Genomic DNA, 24,018 nt, shown 5'->3' with positions numbered 1-24,018 from the left:
TGACCAATCATATTCCACTACATCGTCTCTGCACAAACATACCACGCCCTTTCAGTCACTAACATGGCCGTCACCAGAGAGCGAGTCCAAGGATTTTGAGACGTATATTATTTGATTCTGCTTAAACTCTTTTGATGATTGACGATGCCACTTGCTGGTCGTTGATGTTGCAGCTCTATAACGTAAGTTTGCGTCGATTTAGTGTAATTTGAAAATGTAGCCAGTAGCATTTAACCCCTAGGCCACCTCAGTTAACACGAACCAGCTGTTTCGATGGTTTATAAGCGGTTTAATGATATTTATAAATAAATGACTAACTTTGACAGCTAATTTCAACAGTGAAACACAGCAAGGTTGTTTCCATCAGTCTCGAGTCTTGATCAAACGATCAACATGACTTTCATATTACCATAGGTCCTATAATAATTGGAAAAAATGTGGAATATAATATTTAATGATGTGTACGTTAATCAATCAGTGCAAGCTGTTACTGTAAACTATCTTATTTGATAAATTTAAGAAATACCACTGCTTATTTACCGTTTCTCTGTAGAAATATATATATATTACTAAAAGAAATGTCTCTACAAAACTGTCGTCTTGTTTTAAAGCTTAGACTATAGTTGTTCAGATGAATCCTGTGTGTCATTTCACTCCATGTAGTCAAATATTAAAGCCTTTAGTAGCAAACTATTAATGCTGTTACCTTATAAATCAGGTCAGTACTGAATATTTTGGATTGATTATGTAAGTCATATTTGTGTGTGTATGTATGCTCCATTGATTGTTAATTACAGTGTTGTGAGCCAGTTTGGATATTCAGAATCAGTGGTGAGTTAACTCACAGGTCTGCTGCTAAGGTTTGCTTTCTCTCTAAAGAATAAGCCAAACGCTCAGTGATTTGTTTGTCAAATATAGCGTCTTACCTAGAAAGCCACGGATTAAATGATTAAATGCCCTACATTGTTTGAGTTAGAAGCCAAAAGCAATTATTTTTTGCAGATTGCTGGTAATCTTACATAATTTTTCTTGTTTAATTTTAGACTGTCATTACCTAATTGATCATGTTTACAGTGACATAAGGGGAACAGGGAAGCTCACCACTTTCATGCGAGCAAGAATATTCATTTGTATTAAATGAAACATCTTGAATGATTGCCAGAACCTGATTATGTCAGGTTGGCATCAGGTGGCATTGGCATAAATATGAAATAAGGTGTTTTATTTTTATTTTTTAATTGGGAGATTAAGTGGGAAACAGTTTGCCTAAACAAAATTCTATGGTATTGACATGTTGTGTGTTAACTACCCTTTGCTATTGCTATTGCTATACCTGCTATTGCTCTTTATTGCACTCTTGTGTGCCTTTGTCAATGAAATGATTAAGTGAGCGAAGGCCAGTCTGAACATCTTCTGTAGATCCGGGGACCGTTATTTGTAGACTTTAATTATTTGTATTAACTCCTTTTCTAACGCTTTCTGTCCTGATCAGATCCCTTTGAATGTAAGAAGAGAGAAGCCACACCCACTCATTGATTCCAGTTCCCTGGGCACGACTACAGCCCTGACATCCGTCCCTCAGACTGGCAGTCCCCGCTGGTCCAGCATCTTGGAGCTGGGGGCCACAGTTGCCTTCCTCTGCCAGCCGGACTGGGATCGGGACAAGTGTGGACCGTAACTACCAGCTCTGGGCATCTCGACAGAGTATGGTGAGAGACGGCGGCTGCCATGGAGCTACAGGATAAGAAACAGGTAAGGTCTTGAGGTGTCTTCCTCTTATAGATGAGAGTGGGTTTGCTCAGACTGTTGATCACCACTGAAAATTGTCTTTACACTCTGCAACTATTATGAACTCAAACTCACTGACTGGAAAACTTTCACAATTTTGTTTTATTATTATTGTTCTCTGGCATATTTAGACCTCTGTACAGGAAGTACTAAAAAGCTGGTGGGAATGAAAGTTTTTGCATAATCAAGGTCAAGTGCACAACACTCTAAAATAGAAAAATGTAAAGTTTATTCACAGGGGAAATTCGTTCTTATTTTGCTCTGTGGTGTCCTGTAATAATTAGCGTGAACTGTGCCCAGATTCTTTTTAATGGAGATGGAAGTTGTAGAGTTTGTGTAAACCATATCGTCTTCTTGACTTTGGACAAGAAAAGCTGATATGTTGTGCCTGTCTGTGTTGTAGTAAAGCGGTGAAGTTGGGGCGGAAGAACTGTGACTTTACTCATATCTTGTGAAAGCAGGAGACTTGTTTAATGTATCATCATGTTAAAAATACATTTTGTCATGTTATATGCAAATGTGTATAGAAAAGCGTATTTATTTATTTTTGGTAATAAATGCACACAACCTTGTGTGTGGACTTGAATGTCTAAATTAGCCTTTGTCTGAATTTGTTTTGTTACATTGCATCGTGTTGGACAGCATCATTAAAGTCATTGTGTAATTGACAGTAATGATGTTCCTGGGATCCTCTCTTAGTTCTTGACTTACCTGTATTGATTTTGCTGAGGTTAGAGGAGTGTGCTGGGATAGTCGTTGTTATGGTAGAGGAACGGGGCTCTGGATCAGATCCTGAATCTGGGGTGCATTGCAAGACTGTGAGGTTCAGTGAGGATGTGAAGTTTTGTTAAAGGGTACATAACATACACAGCTTCACCTAATCTCATGTTAATCTTGAGTACCTATAGGGTAGTACTGCATCCTTCATATATCCAAAAATTCTTTAGTTTTATCATATTTTTAAATGAAAATACAGCTTTCCGATTCTTTCCGGAAAAAGCCGAGCTCCTGGAGGCGTGCCGTGAGCGGAGCTATAATACTGATGTTTCGTGTTGTTTCTATTAACATATATTCACTTATGTGCTGATTTCCAACAAAATACAGAAATCTGATGCAAGTGTACTTATATGAATGGGGTCTTTTATCACAAGGACGGCTCCATGTTTTAATAGCAAACGATGTGAAAATCCAGCGTCGACTTGGGCCTTGTTTATAAAACATTCGTCACTCAAATGACCAGAACACACAAACACACTTGCTACACTCCATTGCTGCCCTGGAAAAACAAACTGCATCCACTGTTCATGTAACGCTGGGTTCTTGGGGAAGCTGAACACGGTAAACTTTCCCTCACATCCAAAAATTCACTTATTTGGAGGCATTCTCGAACAAATCCTATGCAGCGCTGCCGACGATTTTGAAGCACGTTGATGTGCACGCACTCGCTCTGTGAACAACTTTAAATACATGAAACACCATTGTACTCCCACTTTAAGCATTTTGATGGACATCAGCAATTAATGATTAATATGAAAGTACAATATTTTTGTATTTTGGGGGAAAAGTAGTATTTTGTGTTCTATTCTGCATTTCTAAAAGCTGAAGTATTTAACACCACCAAATGTGAAACAATGAAAAAACCGAGAATTATCTCTCAAGTACTCAAGCAGTAGTATACATCATATGTTTTTATACTACAGGGCCATTGAATGCTTGAATCTGATCTGTTCTGAGTTGTGCAATAGTTTTCCAGGAACGCACGGCGACATAGTTCCAGCAAGCTCTCTTGATCGATTTACAGTTCCATATCACTTCGCATAGTACTAATCTTTCTAATAACTTCATTAATAACTGCATTAGAATGCTATCAGCGGCTCAAGTCTCCATGTTTTGGAACTAGCAAAAGAGGCATTGGATGAGATGCGGAAGGAATAATCCTACTCACAATAGTGATTTAAGTACAAAAACCAGACGCATCCCTTTAAATATATCACCTGATCGATGTCTTGAAGTGTGTGGTAACCGTATTATAAGCGGAATAATTGACTCCTTATTCTTATAATTCAACGGCCAGTCGTCAAATATTCCATACTACACTAACATTTTTATATTATATTTAATTGACTTTAGTTTATGTATACCACTTAATATAATTATAACTTAGCATGATTTAGATTTAATGTAGATTTAATAATTAAAAATAAAATAAGAAAATTCTATGTATTGTAAGAGTGTGTATATAAATATACACACGTGTTCCTTTTATGTCACAACAATGAAAAAAAAAATGTAAAAAAAATTTTTTCACTAATTAAAACAGCCAGTGTTTGTTATGGTTTAATGATTGTTTGATCTTTACTTTGGTAAGGTTGTGAGGTTCATTGAGGATGCTCTCTGTCCTGCCGCACCGCATCGCTGCTAGGATCCTAAATTGCTGTGTTAGCTGGAATGGATGAATGCCTGGACAGGGCGGCGAGGGCACACAGTGTTTTTGCTTGTCTGTCAAGCCCCTCTCCCTCACTTCATACTCCAGTTCTTTTTCTCAAAAGCTCCCCAGCCCTGATACCCGCTCATTCCCATCTGGCTTTTCATTGCCATTTTACACCCTTTTTGCCTGTTTCTCTTCAGGCGGTGTGTCGCAGCTGCCTCTGCAGAGCTCTCAGATTAATTAACACTAGAATTCACAAAATCTCCTTACTTTTCTATTAATTCTCCTTAAGCTTAACTAGTTTCAGGATACCTGCACACTGTTACTGTCAAAAAAAAAAAAAAAAAGAACTCTTGTGTGTCCTCTCTAGTCAGTTGCCTTGGTTTTAGTTTGCAAAGCTTTTTTAGCTGGCAGTCTACACCAGGGTGGCTGGGACGTGCCCAAAAGACAGCCTGTGAATGCGCAGAGGCAGAGACTGTCTGTCCAGACCGTGCGACTGGTGCTGAAACAGCAGCATACATTATCCCGTAGCACCCCGCCACTATCCTGTCCGACCCACACGCGCACCAGTCACACATTAGTCTGTATGCAGCAGAGGGACCATTCGCAGCCATGATCCTGAAAAATGGGACCTGGTTCTGGAAGAATAAAGTGAGTGGATCTGTGCACACTTCTTATAACAAACTCGGTTGTTTGTGATCTGTCAGAGTCCGATTGTCTGGCATCCAACATTTTGGTCTTGTGTGCGAATTGAAATGCTTAAATCTGTTGTGTGTGTATGATTAATCTTGAGCACCGTGAACAGGTGAGAGTCCCATGCCAGATGCATGTGCACTCTTCTCGGCTCTGGGTGTAATTGTTCCATGCATTTTTAAAGGTCTTGAGAGGTTTTACCCGTAATAGGCCAGCATGCGTGACTGCATGTGTCCGAGCTGGTAAATCCCTGCTTGTTGATGTGTGAGAGATGCTCGTGCAGGGATTTAGTGCCTCTCTGTGGGAAAGCTGTGTGTTTATTTATAGTGCTGAGGCTCTCGTTTGCTACTACAGGAACCCAGCCGTCCCAGAAGTGTACTGGTAGGATAACCAGAATTCGTCAGCGGACAATAAGAGAGGCTTTTCTGACCATTCAAGCCATGTTGAGGAATGACATTTCTGTCTAAATAACTATATTGGTTTGAGTTACTGTGTCTACATTCCCTCAATGTTTTGCTTCAGTAGTTCAAAACTGGTGAATAAAGCTAATAAAAAAAGCATCGGATTGTTATTAATTGTATATAAAATGTTTCAGGTTAAATGAAAAACATTAGGACATGAAATCAGTTTCTACAAAAATTATAGCAGCTTGTTTCTCAGACTGGGACAATCTGTGGAGGGTGCTTTTTTGTTTAGTTGTTAGTATAGCCACACGTATGTTGACTAGTGTTGTATAGCTCTAGTAATACAAGACTTGTATATAAAACATGTTTCTGGTCCTTCCATTTTTTTAAATTAGTGCAAACTTTGCAGGACTTATTTTGTAAGTCGGACCAAGAAAACTTTTTCAGTTTTATTGTAAGTACATTTAAAGGATCTTTCAAAGAGTTGTATGTTGTTTAGTCTATATTATTAGGGGTTCAAGCACATAGTGAAAATATTTCTAAGTTGAATTTATAAAATATTTTCTAAAAAGTTGATTACTATATCGTTGAATGTTGACTAACCTGTGAGGCTGATATGGCAATAAATGTAATTATAATCATCCTACAGTGCCAATAAATATACATTTTATATTTAAATATAATATAATTATAAAAACTGCTATAACAATACAAGCTTCATATTTCCGCGTTTAAACTCTCTTACATTATAACTTCATTACTTAACATATTGGTATTAGTTTTTCTAATCTGGAGGAAAGGAGCTATTGTCTATAATAGACACCATTCTTAAGTTGTGGTCACGTTAGCCAAATTTTATGTACAAAAGTCCTTTGTCTATAGAAAAATAATGTATTGATGTATGAAGCACAACTCTCACACAATTAACTTTCAAGCAAAGCAGGTTTCTATTGGTCAACACAGAAAATTCATGTGTCCAACTAATTGTGAAATGTGGTTGTGCTGTAGGAGGAGGAGGCGACTCCACTGGGACTGTCCACGGCTCAGGCTCTGTGCACCCTGCGGGACCAGCTGTCCAACTTACTGGGACAACACCAGAAATCCAGCCGGCGTAGATCCACCGTACAGGTCTGTTCTGAATTGCATATTATCAACACAGTTATATTACTTTTGTCAGGGAATTCCTGATTTTGGTTTTCCTTTTTGTTTTAAAGGAGCTGTGGGCTAAGAGCTTCCTTCATCATGACAGCCGGCATTCGTGCTTCCATTGGCCAGGAGCTGTTCTCACTCTGGTTGTGGTGGTTGGACTGTTGTGTTGTTATGGCAGTCAGCCGGCAGGCAGGTGGGCAGGGCTTAGAGCCAAAAACTGTTGATTGACCGTTTGATTTGACATCATGTATTGGAGTTTAGCTACCAGGTTTTTTTTTTTTTTTTTACGTAAATCTCTTTCCTTTTTTGTTTCAGTCAGGGCATAGTGTTAGTGAACGCGGGTGCACTCTTCCTCCTCCTGCTGCTAAACCTCCTCCTCATCAGGCGGCAGCAGAGCTTACGGATGAGTGAGATGGTGCGGAAGCTCAAGTCCATCATCTCACAGTTGAACGGTGAGAGAACAGCGACTGTATAAACTTCCAAAGAAATCAGTCATGCCTCATGAAATGATAATTATGGTTATGCTGTGGCTCATCCGTACATTCATCGGTATTATATTTCCATGCAATGCTAAATACACTTTGATATAACTGGAATTATGATAGAGTTCAAGGAAAAATGAAAATTGTGTCATTATTCACTCTCATGTCATTCCATGGCATTGCTAGGCTTGTTGTTCCAAGTCTTAACAAGTAACTTTCTCATTGTTCCCATGGGTTGTCAGATTATTTGGAGAGAAGTGCAGGACATCCAATCAGATGGGCCCCCTCTTTGTATCCTGACCGCTACACCCCCACTTCCCCTTCCTGGTCACTGCATTGGACGTTCAGAGACGAGCAGCTGGTTAATCTACCTGTCAGTCTTCTGGTGGAAGGTGATGTCATCGCTCTTAGACCGGGTCAGGAAGCCTTTGCATCTCTCAGAGGCATCAAGGTAAAGTCAGATTTGAGTTACTTTTTATTCATTTAGTGTTAAGGGTATAGTTCTTTTTCAATATACATTACAGTTACCATGGTAAAAAGTTTAGTAGAAAATTACAGCATTTATTAATATTTAAAAATTGTATTTGTGTATTTGTGTAAATGTTATTTTAAGTTCAGTTTTCATTATGTTCTTTTGCCATTTTATTCGTTTTTTTTATAATTAGCTTTATTTTTTATTTTAGTATTTTAACTCATTTCAGTTAGTTGCCAACATTTTTAATTTTAGAAAGTTATTACGTCTAATATTTGTATGTGTGTGTATATATATATATATATATATATATATATATATATATATATATTATTATTATTATTATTATTATTATTATTATTATTATTACAAAAAAAAATTCATATTTATTTTAATGGATAAAGACCATGTTTGATAGTTTTAATTTTAGTTTACAATAACAACACTGCACTGTCACCGTAGTTTCTTCCAGAATAATACAGTAACCGCATTTAGGTGTGAGCCAAACACAGCCAATCAGGAAGTATTTGATATTTAATGTACACTTATATTTGATGAGTGGGATTTTGGACCAATTAGCTTTTAGCGGCCGTGGCTACATAGCATAATGCCTTAGAAATAGAACCTTGAATGACCTTTCGCAAATTGTGGCTAGTTAGGAAATTGTGGTACACTTTTTAAATAGAGATCCACTATTGTGTTTTTACTGAAGTAGAAACACCTCTATGAACTATATATTGGTATTTTGTACTGTAATCTGAAACTGTACAAAATAATAGCTTGGAGAATGCTTTATTAAAGAGTGTTTCTCTCGGGTTCTGTGGCACACTCTGTCTGTTCTTCTCAAATCACTGTAACTTCTGTTACCAGGATGACGAACACATCGTGCTGGAGCCTGGAGACCTTTTCCCACCGTTCTCTCCTCCTCCCTCCCCGCGTGGGAGTGAGCGGAGGGGCCCCCACAGTCCCCAGCAGTACCGCCTCTTCAGGGTGGTGCGCACACCTATACTCGACAGCGTCAGGTTAATACATCCAAGCTTTTTCTTTGTGGTATGTGAATATATTTGTGTTCTCACAGCAGCTAATAGTAACTAATCACCATTTTCTGGCCAATAGGAACAGTCTTGACCTGGCTCTCTCCCGTCCTGTCACAGCCCTTGATAATGAACGGTTCACAGTGCAGTCCATCATTGGCAAATTCGCCTGTCCTGCTGTATTGGTATGACAAAACTAACCACAAGTTGCAAGTTTTTAAAATGGGGTTGTTTCACGTATAATTTGCATGCAAGCAAAATCCTTTTCCACACCCGTATTAAGAGTTTGCTGTATTCACATTGCATAGTATGTCTGTAGATTTTCTTTGCAGGTGATTTTTTTTTTTTTTTTTTTTTTTTTTTCCTGTAAACCAGTTGCAAAAAAGCTATTATGAAGCAGCATAAAACAATGTTGTGAAAGCTGTTATGATGCACACATGTCCCAGTTGCATGATGTGTGATAACGCATAACAGTTAATTCATGTGAAAGATTAGTGTGAAAATGTGTCCATTTACTGATTATGAACTTTGGTCATCTTTGTCATTTATAGGTGGCCTTTTTCTGTGTTAACACAATCCGGTTCTTCTGTGACACTCCTGGTCTCACCCCTGGACCCTTCAACTTCCTTCAGTTGCAGGTCGATAATAGTTCATAGCTCACTAAATGAGCAAAAACATTTACAAATCAGGATGTTTCTTGTTAGTTGTTTAGTTTTAAGTTTTCCACTGAAATTGGTTTCTGTGTGATTTCTAGACCCATGAAAGTGATGTTATTAAAGTGAAATATACATTTTATTGGGTAAAAATTGTGAATAATTTCAATCCTTCTCATTATCCTTATCCACTACATGTTTATTTGCCACAACAAGGGTGGTATTGATGTTTCTCTTTCCCTCTTTTTGTCCTCCTCTTGGGCTCTCGGATGAATAGATGATGGGTGTATTGCCTATTTTACCTCTTTTGTTTCCTGTGATGTGGATTCTGGTGAATGCGTACGGAGAGGCCCGCGTGTTAGCCGAGTCCAGCCGTAACTCTCCCACTGGCCTGGTAAGACAGACAGAACACCACACATTCATTCACTTGTTTATGCTATTCATTAGGAATTCACACTCATGCGGACACAAACATGCATAACCTCCCAGATCCCACACCAACAGCTATTGCTGCTAAATTGTAACTGGCTCTGTCTGTGATTACTGTGTGTATTAACTTTGATTTGCAGCTGTAACACTGCATGAGGAAGTAAAGCTCATTGGCCCAGCTCACACTAGTAGTAGAGAGGCTTAGGGAGGGATTGCGGACCCGAGGTGAAGCGTTTAGGCCAGAGTTGAAGCCGAGGGCTGACCGTCTGCTCAGGTGTTTAATCAGACTTTTCTCTCATCCCAGCTTGCTAAGTTCTCAGAGGACACTCTAAGCAGCTACACGGAAGTGGTGTCCTCCAAGGTATATCCTCTGTATTCCTCCTCCTGTTCCACCCGTTCACCACTCGCTTCTTGTGATCCTTCTCCCTTGCTCTGGACCCTGCCACAACCGTCATCTTTTTCTTCACCTTTTTGTTCTGATTATCAGTAATTTCAAGGTGTTTATCAGAGGATCAGTATTAAAAGAGCCTGTTATTTTTTTCTTGCGTCACCATTTATTTCTCTTTTTATTCCGTTCTCATTTTTACTTTTAAAAAACATGGTCACTTCATCTCACCTCGTTCGGGCAACTTTGCAAAATCAGCCAATACACCTGCGGTCTTTTTTAATTTATTTACACCTTTTTTGCTTCTTGTGCTGCCGGTTAGTTTGGCACCCCCCCCCCCCACGCTGACCTGTGACCCCTCGGCCTTTGCTTGCCCACCTTCTGTCTGCCTGAGGTTTGCATGAAAGAGTATACGCTCTCTCTATAGTGGTGGTGCTTGTCTGGACTACATTTATCTGAGTTAATATACATTTTGAGAACTTCTGCATGATGAAGACCAGCTTTTTCCCTTTAAAATTTCCAAAGTGTGGTAAGTATTTGCATGGAGAGATCAGACATATGAGCAGACTGAAAATGTTTTTTTTCAGTTTAATTTTGTAATTTTGACTTTATAATACAAAAAGTTTTAAGAACCCCTTCAATTTCTCAGTTTTTTATTTAACAGCTGTGCACAGTTGAAGTCTGAGTGTCTTAGTGTGTGTGTGTGTGTGTGTGTGTGTGTGTGTGTGTGTGTGTGTTGAATAATGTGTCTTTTAAAGACCCTGTGAAATCAAAATTGGACTTTTGTGGAGTTTCAGTCTGTTATATTCAAGGTCTTCTATATCCTAGTATAGTCCTTACAGTTGACATTTTATATATATTTATATTTAATATATTTTTTTTTGCATACATATTTACAGATATAATTTATAAATGTACTATGGTTAAAAAGTTTGGGATCACTGAAAATATATTATATGTCAGGCTGCATTCATTTAAATCATTAACAAAAACTATAATAGTGTGAAATAGTATTATGATAACTTTATTTTATTATATTTATTATATGTAGTCATTACTCCTGTCTTCAGTGTCACTTGACTGTGTCATCTTTAGAAATAATTTTAATATGCTGAAAGTCAGTTTATATGTGGTTTAAATAATTATATATTGATGAATTTTTTTTCTTTACATGCACTGATGAATCATCAAAAATAAAAATATAAAGAAAGTAAATCAGTTCAGTTTTGATTTCATGTTGACTTTAAAGGTGGATTCTCGGACCTCTGATGTGTGTCAGAAAGATAGATTCACCTGCCACTGACAGTTTTCAGTTCTTCCTCTCCTGTAGCTGCTGCCTGAAGCTTCACAGTCAAATCTTCTGTTATTTAGTCCATTCAAATTTTGTCTCCCTTTTCCTGTTGCCTGCTGCATGGTGCATTTATCTTTATGAAACGGCTCTAAATCTCTGAAAGCACCAGGATAAACCGATGACTGGACACGCTTACTCTTTGAATGTGTGTGTGTGTGTGTGTGTGTGTGTGTGTCAGAATGTCTATTTTGTCTGAGGATGACACCCAGATCCAGGTTTCAGGTTTCATAAATCCTGAACAATTTTGCAGAGCCATTCGAAACCCAAAGCTGCTGATACAAGGATTTGAGTTTCACTCAGGGCAGATGAGACTCACTCCATATTTGTGTGTGTGTATGTGTGTGCTTGTGTACAGGAGATGCTTCGCTGTGTGTGGAGACACCTGGTCAGTGTGTTGAAGGGAGAGTCCCAGACCCTCTGTTATACCTCCAGTCTGCTGCACTCGTTGGGTTCAGTCACTGTAAGTGCTCCCCCTGGTGTCACATTAGAAAATTTACACTTTCTGCTTGCAATTGGATAAAAGAAAAATTGATTCATATTCACTTTACAAATTATATACATTTGAAAGAACCATTTTGGCTTATTTTCAACCTAGTTATCAATTTATAGCTGGGCGGTAATTGATATAGACATTGAGGAAGTTTTCCTGTTCAGATATTTAGATTTGTGGTCAATCAATATGCCTCTTTAATAGCAGGACCATTTTAAAAATTTGTCCGGTCCACATTCTTAGTTCTTGTTTGCATCCTTGAGATACTGCATCTGTATCATGATTGTAATTACCATAAACAGTAATTACAGCACATCTCTGTGTATGTATAAACCATGTCAAGTTGTGTTTACAGTAAATAAATAGGCTTTATAATGCGAGACTAGAGGGCATGAATGCAGTACTGCAAATAGGCTAAATGGCCAAAGCGTGATCATGTATGAAGTATGCATTTAAAATCAGTTTGCAATGCAAAAATATAAACGTAAGCATAATATAATTTTTTTTTCCATCATATTTTCTGACCTCTCATAGGTGCTGTGCTGTGTGGATAAGCAGGGCATTCTGTCCTGGCCCAACCCCAGTCCCGAGACCGTGCTGTTCTTCAGCGGACGAGTAGAACCTCCTCATGACAGCCAGGATGACCTCAGAGACGACCTTTCAGTCACCTCCCTCTGCAGGACAGAGGGCGAGGAGGAAAGAGACGAGGTACTGCTGATAGTGAGATTGGAGCACCATCATTTATTTTAATTATGATGATTTGAATTAGGTATGTAATTGTATTTGATGGGGCTGGAATTGAATAAGTTATTATTTTAGCCTCTGTGCTTTGTCGCGTTTCAGTCTGTGTGTGTTTTTCTGTGTTTAGCCTCAGGAATGCGAAGCACTGCTGTGTTTTCCAGCGTTCGAACCCTCGCTTCACATGGCTGAGCAGGAACCCAGCGAGACGTCACATGATACCTCAGACACCCAGCGTCAGCGTCGAGGACCCCAAACCACCCGTTCCAAACACCCTTCAGGATCCAACGTCAGTTTCAGCCATGACATTGAGGGTGGTGATAATGACATCGCTCAGGTAGGATTATGTCGAAATATTACTTCTAGAGCTGGTTCAGGTTATAGCTGGGCGGTTTGGTTCATGTGTTTGTGTGTCTCTATTTCCAGCAGTGTGGTGTGGGTGATGATCTGTGTGAAGCGGAAGATTTTGTGTGCGACTATCATCTGGAGATGTTGAGTCTGTCCCAGGATCAGCAGAACCCTGTCAGCATTCAGTTTGATGACTCCGGTTGGCAGAATCACCTGCCCTCTTTGAAGCCTCTGGGTTTGAACATCCTATTAAACCTGTGCAATGCCACCGTCACCCAGCAGCTCTGCAGATTTTCAGACCACTTGTCAAACATGGCGCTGCAGGAATGCCATGGGGAGGTTCTACCAGTTCATGTTCCCTGGGGCCTCTGTGAACTATCTCGCCTTATAGGTAAATGAGGGAAGCATGTTAATAAACCCATATTTTCAGGATTTTTAATATTGCACAATCATATTTTATTTATTTTGTACTCCTGAAGCTTATGTGGGCCACCCGTATTAAGAATACAGGGCTATACAAACATGAACAACACATTTTTTTTTTTTATCATTAGTCAACACATTCGGTATTTAGATATTAAAATGTCTAGGCTGGTTAATCGAAAATTGTTTTCTTTATCATATTAAAATTATAATTCTGCCCTAAACAGAAAATTCCTGGTTTAAAAATGTTGTATTAGTAATTTAAAATAAAACCAAAAACTCACTCATTTCTCTTTAAAAACACGAATAATTTAATGTATTCTTTAGCAAAGCTCACCACAAATATATGTATGTATGTATGTAGATTTTTTTTTTCCATACTGTGTATTATTTTGTGAGGTCTGTTTTCACTTGAAGAAATTAAAATGACTCCTTTTATTTTAGTTTTTTTAAGTTTTAATAAAAAAATTATAAATTAAAAGAAAATACAGAACAGTGGGCACATCCAAAAACGTGTGTGTGTGTGTGTGTGTGTGTGTGTGTGTGTGTATATATATATATATATATATATATATATATATGTGTGTGTATATATATATATATATATATATATATATATATACACACTTATTTATTTATTTATAATGCAACGTTTCAACAGATTAGGTAGATGCCTTTCAATTATCTAATTGGTCGAAATGTTGCATTGTTTATAATTTAAAAAATATAGTAGCAGTATCACCAGTGTGCAGACATTTACTTTGTTCTTTGTTTATTTGTCATCTTTGTCAACAAAAATAATGCAGAATTTTCATATCAAGCATGTAACAGCTATCGGTATCAGGCAGAACATTAAAATTAGTGCATGCTCAACTTATAATGATAAATGGAAAAAATCTATAATGTTGATCACCATGGATGAGAAAACTATATTTGATATTGTGCATCCCTAATTATTGTTTAACTTTTAGTCTGGCTGTACTTCTAGTGACTAGTGACGTTAAACTCATTTTAGTAACTTAATGTCCTTTCTTAAGATTACTAAGTTGTTCTTTCCTGTTCTGTTGTATGTCAGGTTTCACTCCAGGAGCGAGGGAACTCTTTAAGCATGAGAATCATCTGGCTCTGTATCAGCTTCCTTCCGGAGAGAAGGCCAAAGAATCTGCTCCCCGGCGCCTCCAACACTTCACCAAACGCCAGCCCCCCATCAGTCACCTCATCAGTCTGTTCGTCAGGGACAGCACTACCAGTAGGACTCATTTTTTCACTTTCCCACTTCCTGTTTGTCCTTGGTGGTTTGTTAAGTCACTGACCTTTGCCCTTTTGAACTCTGTTCAGATAATGTACAGATGCTCTCCCACGGCTCGGCCGACCTCATCCTGGAAGCCTGCACGGATTTCTGGGATGGGGCGGACATCTATCCGCTGTCTGGCTCGGATAGGTCAGAGACACAACTTGAAAAACACTAGTCATTTAGTTTTCTTGACCTGCAGAGTGGAAAATGTTGTTTGTGTACTAAACTACTGGTGTTATGCCTCATAGGAAAAAGGTTTTAGATTTCTACCAACGTGCCTGTCTGTCAGGATATTGTTCTGCATTCGCCTATAAGCCTATGCAGGTGACATTGTCTGGACAGCTCAATGGAAAATGTGTGGAGCTGGCTTCAGGCCCCACGCTCTTTTCTGGGGTGGAGCTTCCCAGTACCACCCCCATCAAACACGGCAGCCGCAGGAACAGCTGGAGCTCTGATGGTAAGAGACATTGTCTGTTCAGCTCACAGTCTGGACAGTAGAGCTAAAATATATATCTCCATATGTTTGTCTAGTGATCAGCTGATCCGATAGATACATAGGTAGATAGACAGACAAATAGATGGACAGATGCATCAGTGAATAGACAGACAAATAGAAGGATGGATACATCAGTAAATAGACAGACAAATAGAAGGATAGATACATCAGTGAATAGGCAGATATGTAGCTCGATAGATAGCTAGATGGATGGATAGATAAATAGACAGATATGTAAATGGATAGAAGGATGGATGATAGATGGATAGACATATACATACCTGGATAGATACATAGATAGATGGATATATAGATGGATGGATGGATGGATGGATGAATATAGACAGATGGTTACTGTAGATAGATAAACATGTAGATGAATGGATGGATTATAGATACAGATAGATAGCTAGATTGATTGATTGATGATTAGATAAATAGATGGATAGACAGATATGTAGATGACTGGAGGGTTAGCTGGATAGATAGCTGGATGGATGAATAGAAAAGGATAGATGGATAGACAGATAGACAGCACATTAGATAAATAGAATAAGATGGATTGATGGATGGATGGATGGATAGACAGACAGATAGCGCATTATATAAATAGAATAAGATGGATGGATGGATAGACAGACAGATAGATAGATAGCGCATTAAATAAATAGAATAAGATGGATGGATGGATTGACAGACAGACAGATAACTCATTAGATAAATAGAATAAGATGGATGGATGGATAGATGGATGGATGGATAGACAGACAGAAAGATATATAGTGCATTAGATAAAAAGAATAAGATGGATGGATGGATGGATGGATAGACAGACAGACAGATAGATAGCGCATTAGATAAATAGAATAAGATGGATGGATGGATGGATAGACAGACAAGATAGCGCATTAGATAAATAGAATTGGATGGATGGATGGATGGATGGATAGATGGATGGATAGACAGACAGAAAGATATATAGCGCATTAGATAAAAAGAATAGGATGGATGGATGGATGGATGGATAGACAGAAAGATAGATAGCGCATTAGATAAATAGAATAAGATGGATGGATGGATGGATAGATAGATACATTTTCTGATTTGAAGAAGTGGATGGTTTAAACTGATTCACTGAAATGACTCAATCTCATCAACTCTTAACATGTTTGTGTACTATTTATGTTTCAGAGGGTATTGGAGAAGGTTTGGAGAAGGAGGACTGCGTGCAGGCTCTGAGTGGCCAGATCTTCATGGGAATGGTGTCGTCCCAGTTCCAGGCCCGACTGGACACTGTGCGGCTCATTGAGAACCTTGTGGGAGCCTGTATCCGCTTTGTGTACTTCTCCATGGAGGACGAGCTGCGTAGCAAAGTATGACACTGATGGAAAAACGCACTCAGTAAAAACATGATGTGTTTGTTGTGTCATATTCTGTCACCTATTAATGTTGGCTTTGCTTCTAGGTGTTTGCAGAGAAGATGGGTTTGGAGACGGGCTGGAACTGTCACATCTCTCTGACCCCAAACGGAGATGGTCACTGCGATGGTGCTCCATCCAGCCCGAGCCAAGCAGGATCTCTACACGATGACCTTCTTCACGGTAAGTGTTTTTCTGCCTGCCTGCACACAAGATTTACATAACATTTTCCCTAATTGAAATGATCCAAACTCTCTTCTTAGATTCTCGTGATGATGCAGAGGGCCCACTACTGCCTGAGGACCAATCAGATCTCGCCAGCTTCCAGCCTACTGACAGTGATGTGCCCAGTTTCTTAGAAGACTGCAACAGAGTAAGCAATAGCAGTACAATTAGATTTTAATAACAGATTTAGGTGGCACAGAAGGTTATTTACATGGACTTTGTAATGCTTCTCAGATGTGGAATAAATGTTTGGCAGTTTAAAATATGTTTTTGGGTTTCTTTAATACTTATTAATGCTCTCTCCTCTCTGTTGTTCTATAGGCCAAACTGCCTCGTGGCATTCATCAGGTTCGCCCACATTTGAAGAACATGGACAATGTGCCTCTTCTGGTACCCCTGTTTACAGACTGCACCCCAGAAAGTGAGTCCGCCTCAATACCAGCTTTAAAGTCAGCATGAAGCAAAAGTTGTGATCCGCTTTTCTTCTATTATGATGGATATGCGATTTAAACTGCTTCTCAAATGAACAAAAAAAGTTTTGTAGCTTTTGTGTTGAGCCTTCTAAATATTTGTGTTTGACAGCAATGTGTGAAATGATGGAGATCATGCAGGAGAACAGAGAGGTGACGTGCTGTTTGGGGAGCTCTGCAAACTTCCGTAACAGCTGCCTTTTTCTGCAAAGTGACATCAGGTGGATAACACAGACATCACTGTAGACATAACACCTATAATCTTATGCAAAGCTGCAATCTAATGAGTGGCAATTTTCAAAAGGCTAAAAAGATAGCTTTGAGTTATTTTGTCGCTGCGTAATTCTAAATGTGTTGCATAATTAAATATAGTGTACATCAGTCTAAAAAAGGACGTTTTCTTTTAGAGTACTCTATGCTTCATTTGAATTTGGAAACCCTCTCTGTGTGTTTTAGTATCTCCCTGGATCCTCTGTACCCGTCCCGGTGCTCATGGGAGACATTTGGGTATGCTGCGGGTTGCGGGCCGAATGGAGACTGTGATGAGCTGTCTCCCCTGGGTCTCAGTGCTCGTCTCAACAGCCTCGCCTGCTCCATGTCCTTCCATCAGGGCGAGAGTGTCAGCATGGTCAAACTTATAGAGCAGGTATGGGGAGCTCTTTTAATGATCACCAAATCTTCATTTATTTGATCAAAAATGCAGTACAAACAATAACATTGTGAAATATAATAAAAATTTCAAATAACTATTTTGTTTTTATTATATTATAATAATATATATATATATATATACTCAGGTGCGACTTATAGTCTGAAAAATACGGTAAGTCTGGTTCCGTGATTAGCGCTCACCATCACCTGCTTTTAAATGGAGCGGCATTTAATAGACAGAGCCGTAGATCACTGACAAGCTACGCAATATCGCGTTCATTATCACCTTCGATGAATACGCAATATGAACAAGATGTTGCGTAGCTTGTCAGTGATCTACGGCTCTGTCTATTATATGCCGCTCCATTTGAAAGCAGGTGATGGCGATTTAGCGCTAATCACGGAACCAGATTTACTGACTAGATGCACATGATCATATCATTAGATATATCGCCCAGCCCTGGTAGGCAAGATTCAAACCTGCATCATCCACATGAGCACCATAGCTCAATGTGTCTTAAACATGTTTGCCAACCAGCACACCACACAAAGCTCATGCAAAAAATGGTTAGTGTACTAAAAAAGTCATGCAGGTTTGAGTCTTGCTTGAAACCAGTCCCAATCCCAATTCTATTTTAACTGTCTAGTAAAACCATCTTTAAAGAAAAAAAAAAAGTTTGAATCCGAGTGCTGTCTCTTGATGTATCTTCAGGCGAGACACACCACTTACGGCATTCGCAAGTGCTTCCTCTTCCTACTGCAGTGTCAACTGACACTGGTCATCATTCAGGTGAGAAAAAGACAGATCTGTATGTTTTTTACAGGAAATAAAATGAACAGAATTCATATTTGTACTCTTGATGTTTTGGTTTTGTAGTTCCTGGCCTGTCTTATTCAGCTGCCTCCTCCCATGAATATAACAGACATACTGTGGCTTTCCTGCTTCTGTTACCCACTGCTAAGGTAATAGGGAAGAAAACACAAAAAAGATGCCCACATTGCATTTTAGTATAACTAGTTCACTGTGTCATATCGGCAAACTATATAAATTAAAAAATGTTGCCATTCACAGCGTGTCCTTCCTGGGAAAACCTCCTGACAGTTCAGTAATGACAGTCGCTACTGGAAAGAATCTGGACTCCATACCACGCAAGGTCAGACATGAGACCACACAATGCACTCGATTTAAACTGCTAACTATTTAAACACACTTGACATAGCTCACAGGCCCTCCTGTTATTTTTGACTCCAACCCACAGACTCAGCACTACTTCCTGGGCTGGTTCCTGTTGAAGTTCGGTCTGACGATGTTAGCCTACTTAGTCGGCTTTGGGTTTTCTCTGCAGGAAGTGTGTTCTAGAGCAGCTAACCTCACAAAAATATATAACCGCAACATCACCTGCTCTCACATATTCGTATCCAGGTACACAAACTCTTGAATTTCATTTTCTCTGTGTTTGGATGCCATGAATTAGTTATGAGTTCTAATCAATAATTAGTGTATACAGCTCCCAGGATGGCCCGCAGTGGTTTGGGGAATTGTCCAATGGGCTGCTTTTGATTCAGAAGATCATGGCAGGTTTTCTGGCTTTGCACACAGGTGACTTTAATAAAATACATTGTCATTTGAATATTTATTTTATCTCGATGATCTGAGTGAAAAAACACATCTCTCTTCCTCTTTTTCAGTGGTCATCTCTCTGAGCTATGTGCACCGTTCACAACCCCTGTGGAGGAGGAACCCCTTCAGTAACACATGGTGGTGTCTCACAGTGCTTGTGGTGTAAGTGTTTAATGTAGAGAATGGTTATTTAATTATCAAAGTTACATGCTACAAGTCATTTATTTAGAAGTTAAAAAAAATGTTTTTTAAAAAGTATTTTTACTTGGCTTAAAACACACTTTGCTAATGTTTTTTCTTGCAGATTGTTGGGACAGGTGGTTCAGGCTGTGATAGATTATCAGTTGTGGCAGGACAGGAGTACAGCGATGTTCTTCACGCTACATCACATTCCCCTCTTTATCTGGCTGTTGGTCTCTCTGTCCATCGTACTTGTGGTGCTAATCAATGAAGCAGTAAAACTGCATGAAATCAGGTAAGAGGATAAATCGCTTTAATGTAGATGGAACAAAAGAAAACTGTCATCACTTACTCAATTTCATGCCATTACCATCCCTAAATGACTTCCTTTCTCTGTTCCTTATTTCACAAAATTAACGCATTTATAAGAAAATGAAGCTGCATGTTAGCTTTATGTAAGGAAAAGGCCACAATGCAAACTGTTGTTCAAAAGTTTGAGTTCGGTTAGATTAATAATAATATTATATAATAGTAATAATAATAAAATAATAATAAGTAATAATAGTAATAAGTAATAAGTAATAAGTAATAATAGTAATAATAGTACTTTAATTCAGTAAGGAAGGATGTATTACATTAATCAAAAGTGACAGTAAAGACAATTATGTTTTAAATGTTCATCATTCTTCAAAAATCCGGATTTTTATTTTATTTTATTTTTCTTTTTATCACGGTTTTCACAAAAATATTAATAATTTAGAACTGATTTCAACATTAATGATAAGAAATTTATCTCTTAAATTTAGCAGCAAAACCACATATTAGACCTAAAAAGTAAACTAATGATCATGAGTTAATTAGGCTGCTGAAAATTCAGCATTGTCATCACAGGAGTAAATAATTATTATTTTTTTACATGATAATATTACCGTATTTTTTGGTTGCACCTAAGTATAAGTCGCATCAGTCCAAAAATACGTCATGAAGAGGAAAAAAACATATATAAATCGCACTGGACTATAAATCGCATTTATTTAGAACCAAGAACCAAGAGAAAAAATTACCATCTACAGCTTCGAGAGGGCACTCTATGTTTTCAGTGGTAGACTACAGGAGAACTGAGCAGCATAGAGTGCCCTCTCACGGCAGTAGACGGTAATGTTTTCTCTTGGTTCATTTCTCTCAGTTTATGTTAAATTAATTTTGATAAATAAGTCGCACCTGACTATAAGTCGCAGGACCAGCCAAACTATGGAAAAAAAGTGCAACTTATAGTCCGGAAAATATGGTAACTATTTCACTATTTTGACAGAATCTACTATTTCTTTTTCTATTTGAAAAAGATGAGCCCAATCTAGCCTACATAAACCATTAATCATATAACTGACAGTTTCTGAAAATATGGCTCTGATTTCAGGGTACGAGTGCGTTACCAGAAGAGGCAGAAGCTTCAGTTTGAAACTAAGCTGGGGATGAACTCTCCCTTCTGACCTGTGTCTGTCCGGGACACTTAAGCGTCATGTTCATTTCAGTGGTGGAGAAGATGAAGACTCCTTTGGATTTCCTTCCAGCAGAGTGCTTCCTGCAACACCTCCAATGGGCAGAACTCTATTTCTCCCATGAATGCCACTGAGGGCTGTGTTTTGAATCAGTAAGATCCTAAACTATCTTTTGATTAAGGCTTTACTCAAAGTAAAGATTTAATCTGTGTTATTTGAGGGATGTTCACCTGCATGCTGCTTTGGTTTGGACAGGGTAATTTAATGGAGGGATTGTTTTTCAGTGAGGCCATTCCTTTATCCCCTTCAAAACCTGAAACTGTAATGCACGATATAGAGAATATATACCAAAATGTACAATGGAGGGCTAAATTAGCATGATCTTTTACTTACTTTTTATTTTTTTATTTTTTTATTAGATGTTGTGAAAAGGGGATTATATTGATTTCCTTTGTTTCAAACACGAAACAGTTGACCGCTCATGAGATGAGCTTTAGCTGTAGGTTCTCTGTGTTCATATTTTAGCCGTATGGTTCTTTGTCACACGTGCAGTTCATTTAGTACATCATACGAGCTTGTTGAAGCCTGTTTTAACAGGTTATAATGTGAATGTCATCACCACAACTTACCTCATATTCCGAGGGGAAATATTTCATTCTGTTTTCTTTTGTGCTCAAGTGAACTCATTTACAAGAATTTATCAGCTAGAGCAACTTAGCTGAGAAGCTTAGCTTCCAAAATCAAATGCAGTCAGTGGGAGACTGTGTAAACTCATTTACTAGCTCACCTAGAACCAGTCAGGCTTTACGTCTCATTTTCTCTTACAAATCAATATCAGATGAAATGCATGAGTAGCTGATATCTTTTTTTAGTCCTTTTTTAAACTCCTTTTTCACTGAAAAGTTCTTAAAGTTAAATCCAAAACAAAGACTTTTTAAGCAGGCCACGCAATAGCTTTCAAGCTGAAGGGAGAATGTTCCATCTTGTTCTCATTCTGTCAATAGTTTTTTTTTAAATATATTTATATGTGATTGTCAGCCAGAATGCACTGTTTTTTTTATTATTTTTTTTGCATACATATGCATGCAAGACAACACTTGCCTGGTTTCTCACCGCACATTTTTATTAAAAATATTCATTAGAGAACATCAGAAGTAATTCTATTTAACTCTGTTTATCTTTTTGAATTATTAGTCATTCTTTTTTTCACCCCCATCCAGAGCATTCAGTGTTTACTGGTAAAGAGGCATATTGAACTTTTATTCTGTTCTACCTCTAGCTGATTGCTAACATAATTTAGGAACCTTTGTGTTTTAATAGGTTTTATTATCATTCTAATTTAGTTGGACTGCAGCTATGGAGTATAAGGGGCTCAATTACAGTGTCACCAGATGTGCTTATTTAAAAATACAGATGTAAGATGTATCAGATGTAATTTCTGATAGTGACCAGCTAATATCCAAATTACCAGCATTCTTTTTTTCCAATAGTAGTGCAAATCACTAACATATAGCCTGAAACCTCGGACTTACCCTAGACTTAATAAAAGGAGAATTTAAAGGGATAGTCCACCATAAAATGGCAATTGTCATCAACACACCCTTAATGTGACTTTATTTAATCTGCAGAGCATAAAAGGAGATATTTAGTAGAATGTGATAATTGTTTGTACCCATATAGTGAAGTTCATTCAGGTTTAGAATGATATGAGGGTGAATAAATCAGTTTGATTTTTCATTTTTAGGTGAACTGTCCCTTTAAGTTGCTGCTAGACCTGTATAAAGTGCTAGATTTTAAAAATAGAACCTAGACTCAAGAACCCAGTTATTTTTTTCTAAATATACTTGTTCTTCCAATAATCCACTATCTATCCCATTTTCAATGTAATGAACTACTGCAAGATGTCTTAATTTATTGATTTCCTGCCTTTTTGTTCCTGTCTCAATGTTATACTCGTTTAAATCACAAATTTGTAACTCCTAATCTCACGTTGATATTTATTTTGAAATGATTACACAGGCCTGTACACCTTAACAGCAAATGATTGCAACCTAACAGCCTTTTCCATAATGCATCTAGAGATTGTTATAGGCACTGAATGTTCATAAGTGTTCATAGTGCATTTTTGAAATGCATGTCACTTGCTTTCATCTACTTCTCCTTCTCAATCCACAAGAAGGCGGGTCTTATGATGTGTTTAGAGGTTAATGTACTGCCCCATTACATAACTGTTGTTCGATGTTTTCATTCAGAATCACTGCTGTGTAACTAAGCCGCCCAAATACAGACTTAACAGAGAAATTAATAAGTAAATGGAATTGTTAATTTTTAATTGGTGCTAAATCAGTGGTATAAAAAAAACGTACAATTAAGAAAATTGTAAAATAGCATATCAGTATGGGGGAAATTTTTACGAATACTGATCTTCTGTTATGTACAAATGGTGGTAACAGGAAACATGTTTTGGGAGAAGTGTTTTTTTACAGTAAATTTTTGTTAATTATTTTTGAAATCTTCTCTATTCTCTTATTTCCTAATGTATGCATGATAAAGACCATAAAAACATTGAATGTGTTGACTCATTCATGCATGGATTAAAATGTTGCTGATGTTTTTCCATCAGTCAGACAATCTGTAATCTTTAAACCAGGAGTGTGAATCAAGGCCATTTAAGGGGGCTGTACAGAACCTCTCTGCAAAATACTTGCCTGGGCTACAACCTACACTGATTGACCCAATACATTTGCTGTTTATGAATGTTCATAAGATTTATAAATGTTGTACAGTTTGTATTTTTTAAGATGTCTTTAACATTGATTTCTCCCCTTCCCCAGAGATTATTTGTGACCAATGTTATGCTAATAAATATGTTTATTTCAAAAAAGATGTGCTCTTTC

General features: G+C 38.0%; 1 protein-coding gene across 5 annotated transcripts; it reads left to right on the top strand.

Moving 5' to 3' along the window:
* The first annotated feature begins 36 nt into the window (after window positions 1-36).
* On the top strand, window positions 37-23,997 carry LOC113111674 (transmembrane protein 94-like). Of its 5 annotated transcripts, XM_026276655.1 has the most exons (32): window positions 37-182; window positions 1,493-1,752; window positions 6,322-6,441; window positions 6,528-6,655; window positions 6,778-6,914; window positions 7,187-7,395; window positions 8,287-8,438; window positions 8,533-8,635; window positions 9,002-9,088; window positions 9,381-9,497; window positions 9,837-9,893; window positions 11,624-11,728; window positions 12,293-12,466; window positions 12,627-12,833; window positions 12,923-13,235; window positions 14,343-14,516; window positions 14,606-14,708; window positions 14,810-15,018; window positions 16,249-16,430; window positions 16,523-16,658; window positions 16,739-16,848; window positions 17,022-17,121; window positions 17,283-17,391; window positions 17,627-17,816; window positions 18,534-18,611; window positions 18,699-18,784; window positions 18,894-18,975; window positions 19,081-19,244; window positions 19,330-19,421; window positions 19,511-19,604; window positions 19,747-19,917; window positions 21,040-23,997. In XM_026276655.1, the coding sequence occupies exons 2-32, from the start codon at window positions 1,729-1,731 to the stop codon at window positions 21,110-21,112; spliced, it is 4,086 nt and encodes a 1,361-aa protein (XP_026132440.1). In that variant the 5' UTR covers window positions 37-182; window positions 1,493-1,728; the 3' UTR covers window positions 21,113-23,997. The 5 variants fall into 5 exon arrangements, with proteins under 5 accessions (XP_026132440.1, XP_026132434.1, XP_026132439.1 ...); XM_026276649.1 differs by lacking the exon at window positions 9,837-9,893 and having other exon boundaries at window positions 19,321-19,421; XM_026276654.1 differs by lacking the exon at window positions 9,837-9,893 and having other exon boundaries at window positions 1,493-1,753; window positions 6,320-6,441; window positions 12,926-13,235.
* Window positions 23,998-24,018: the final 21 nt, after the last annotated feature.

The sequence above is a fragment of the Carassius auratus genome, chromosome 12 (genome assembly GCF_003368295.1).
Source record: "Carassius auratus strain Wakin chromosome 12, ASM336829v1, whole genome shotgun sequence".
NCBI classification, from domain to species: Eukaryota; Metazoa; Chordata; class Actinopteri; order Cypriniformes; family Cyprinidae; genus Carassius; species Carassius auratus.
This window is presented reverse-complemented; position numbering and strand designations above follow the sequence as displayed.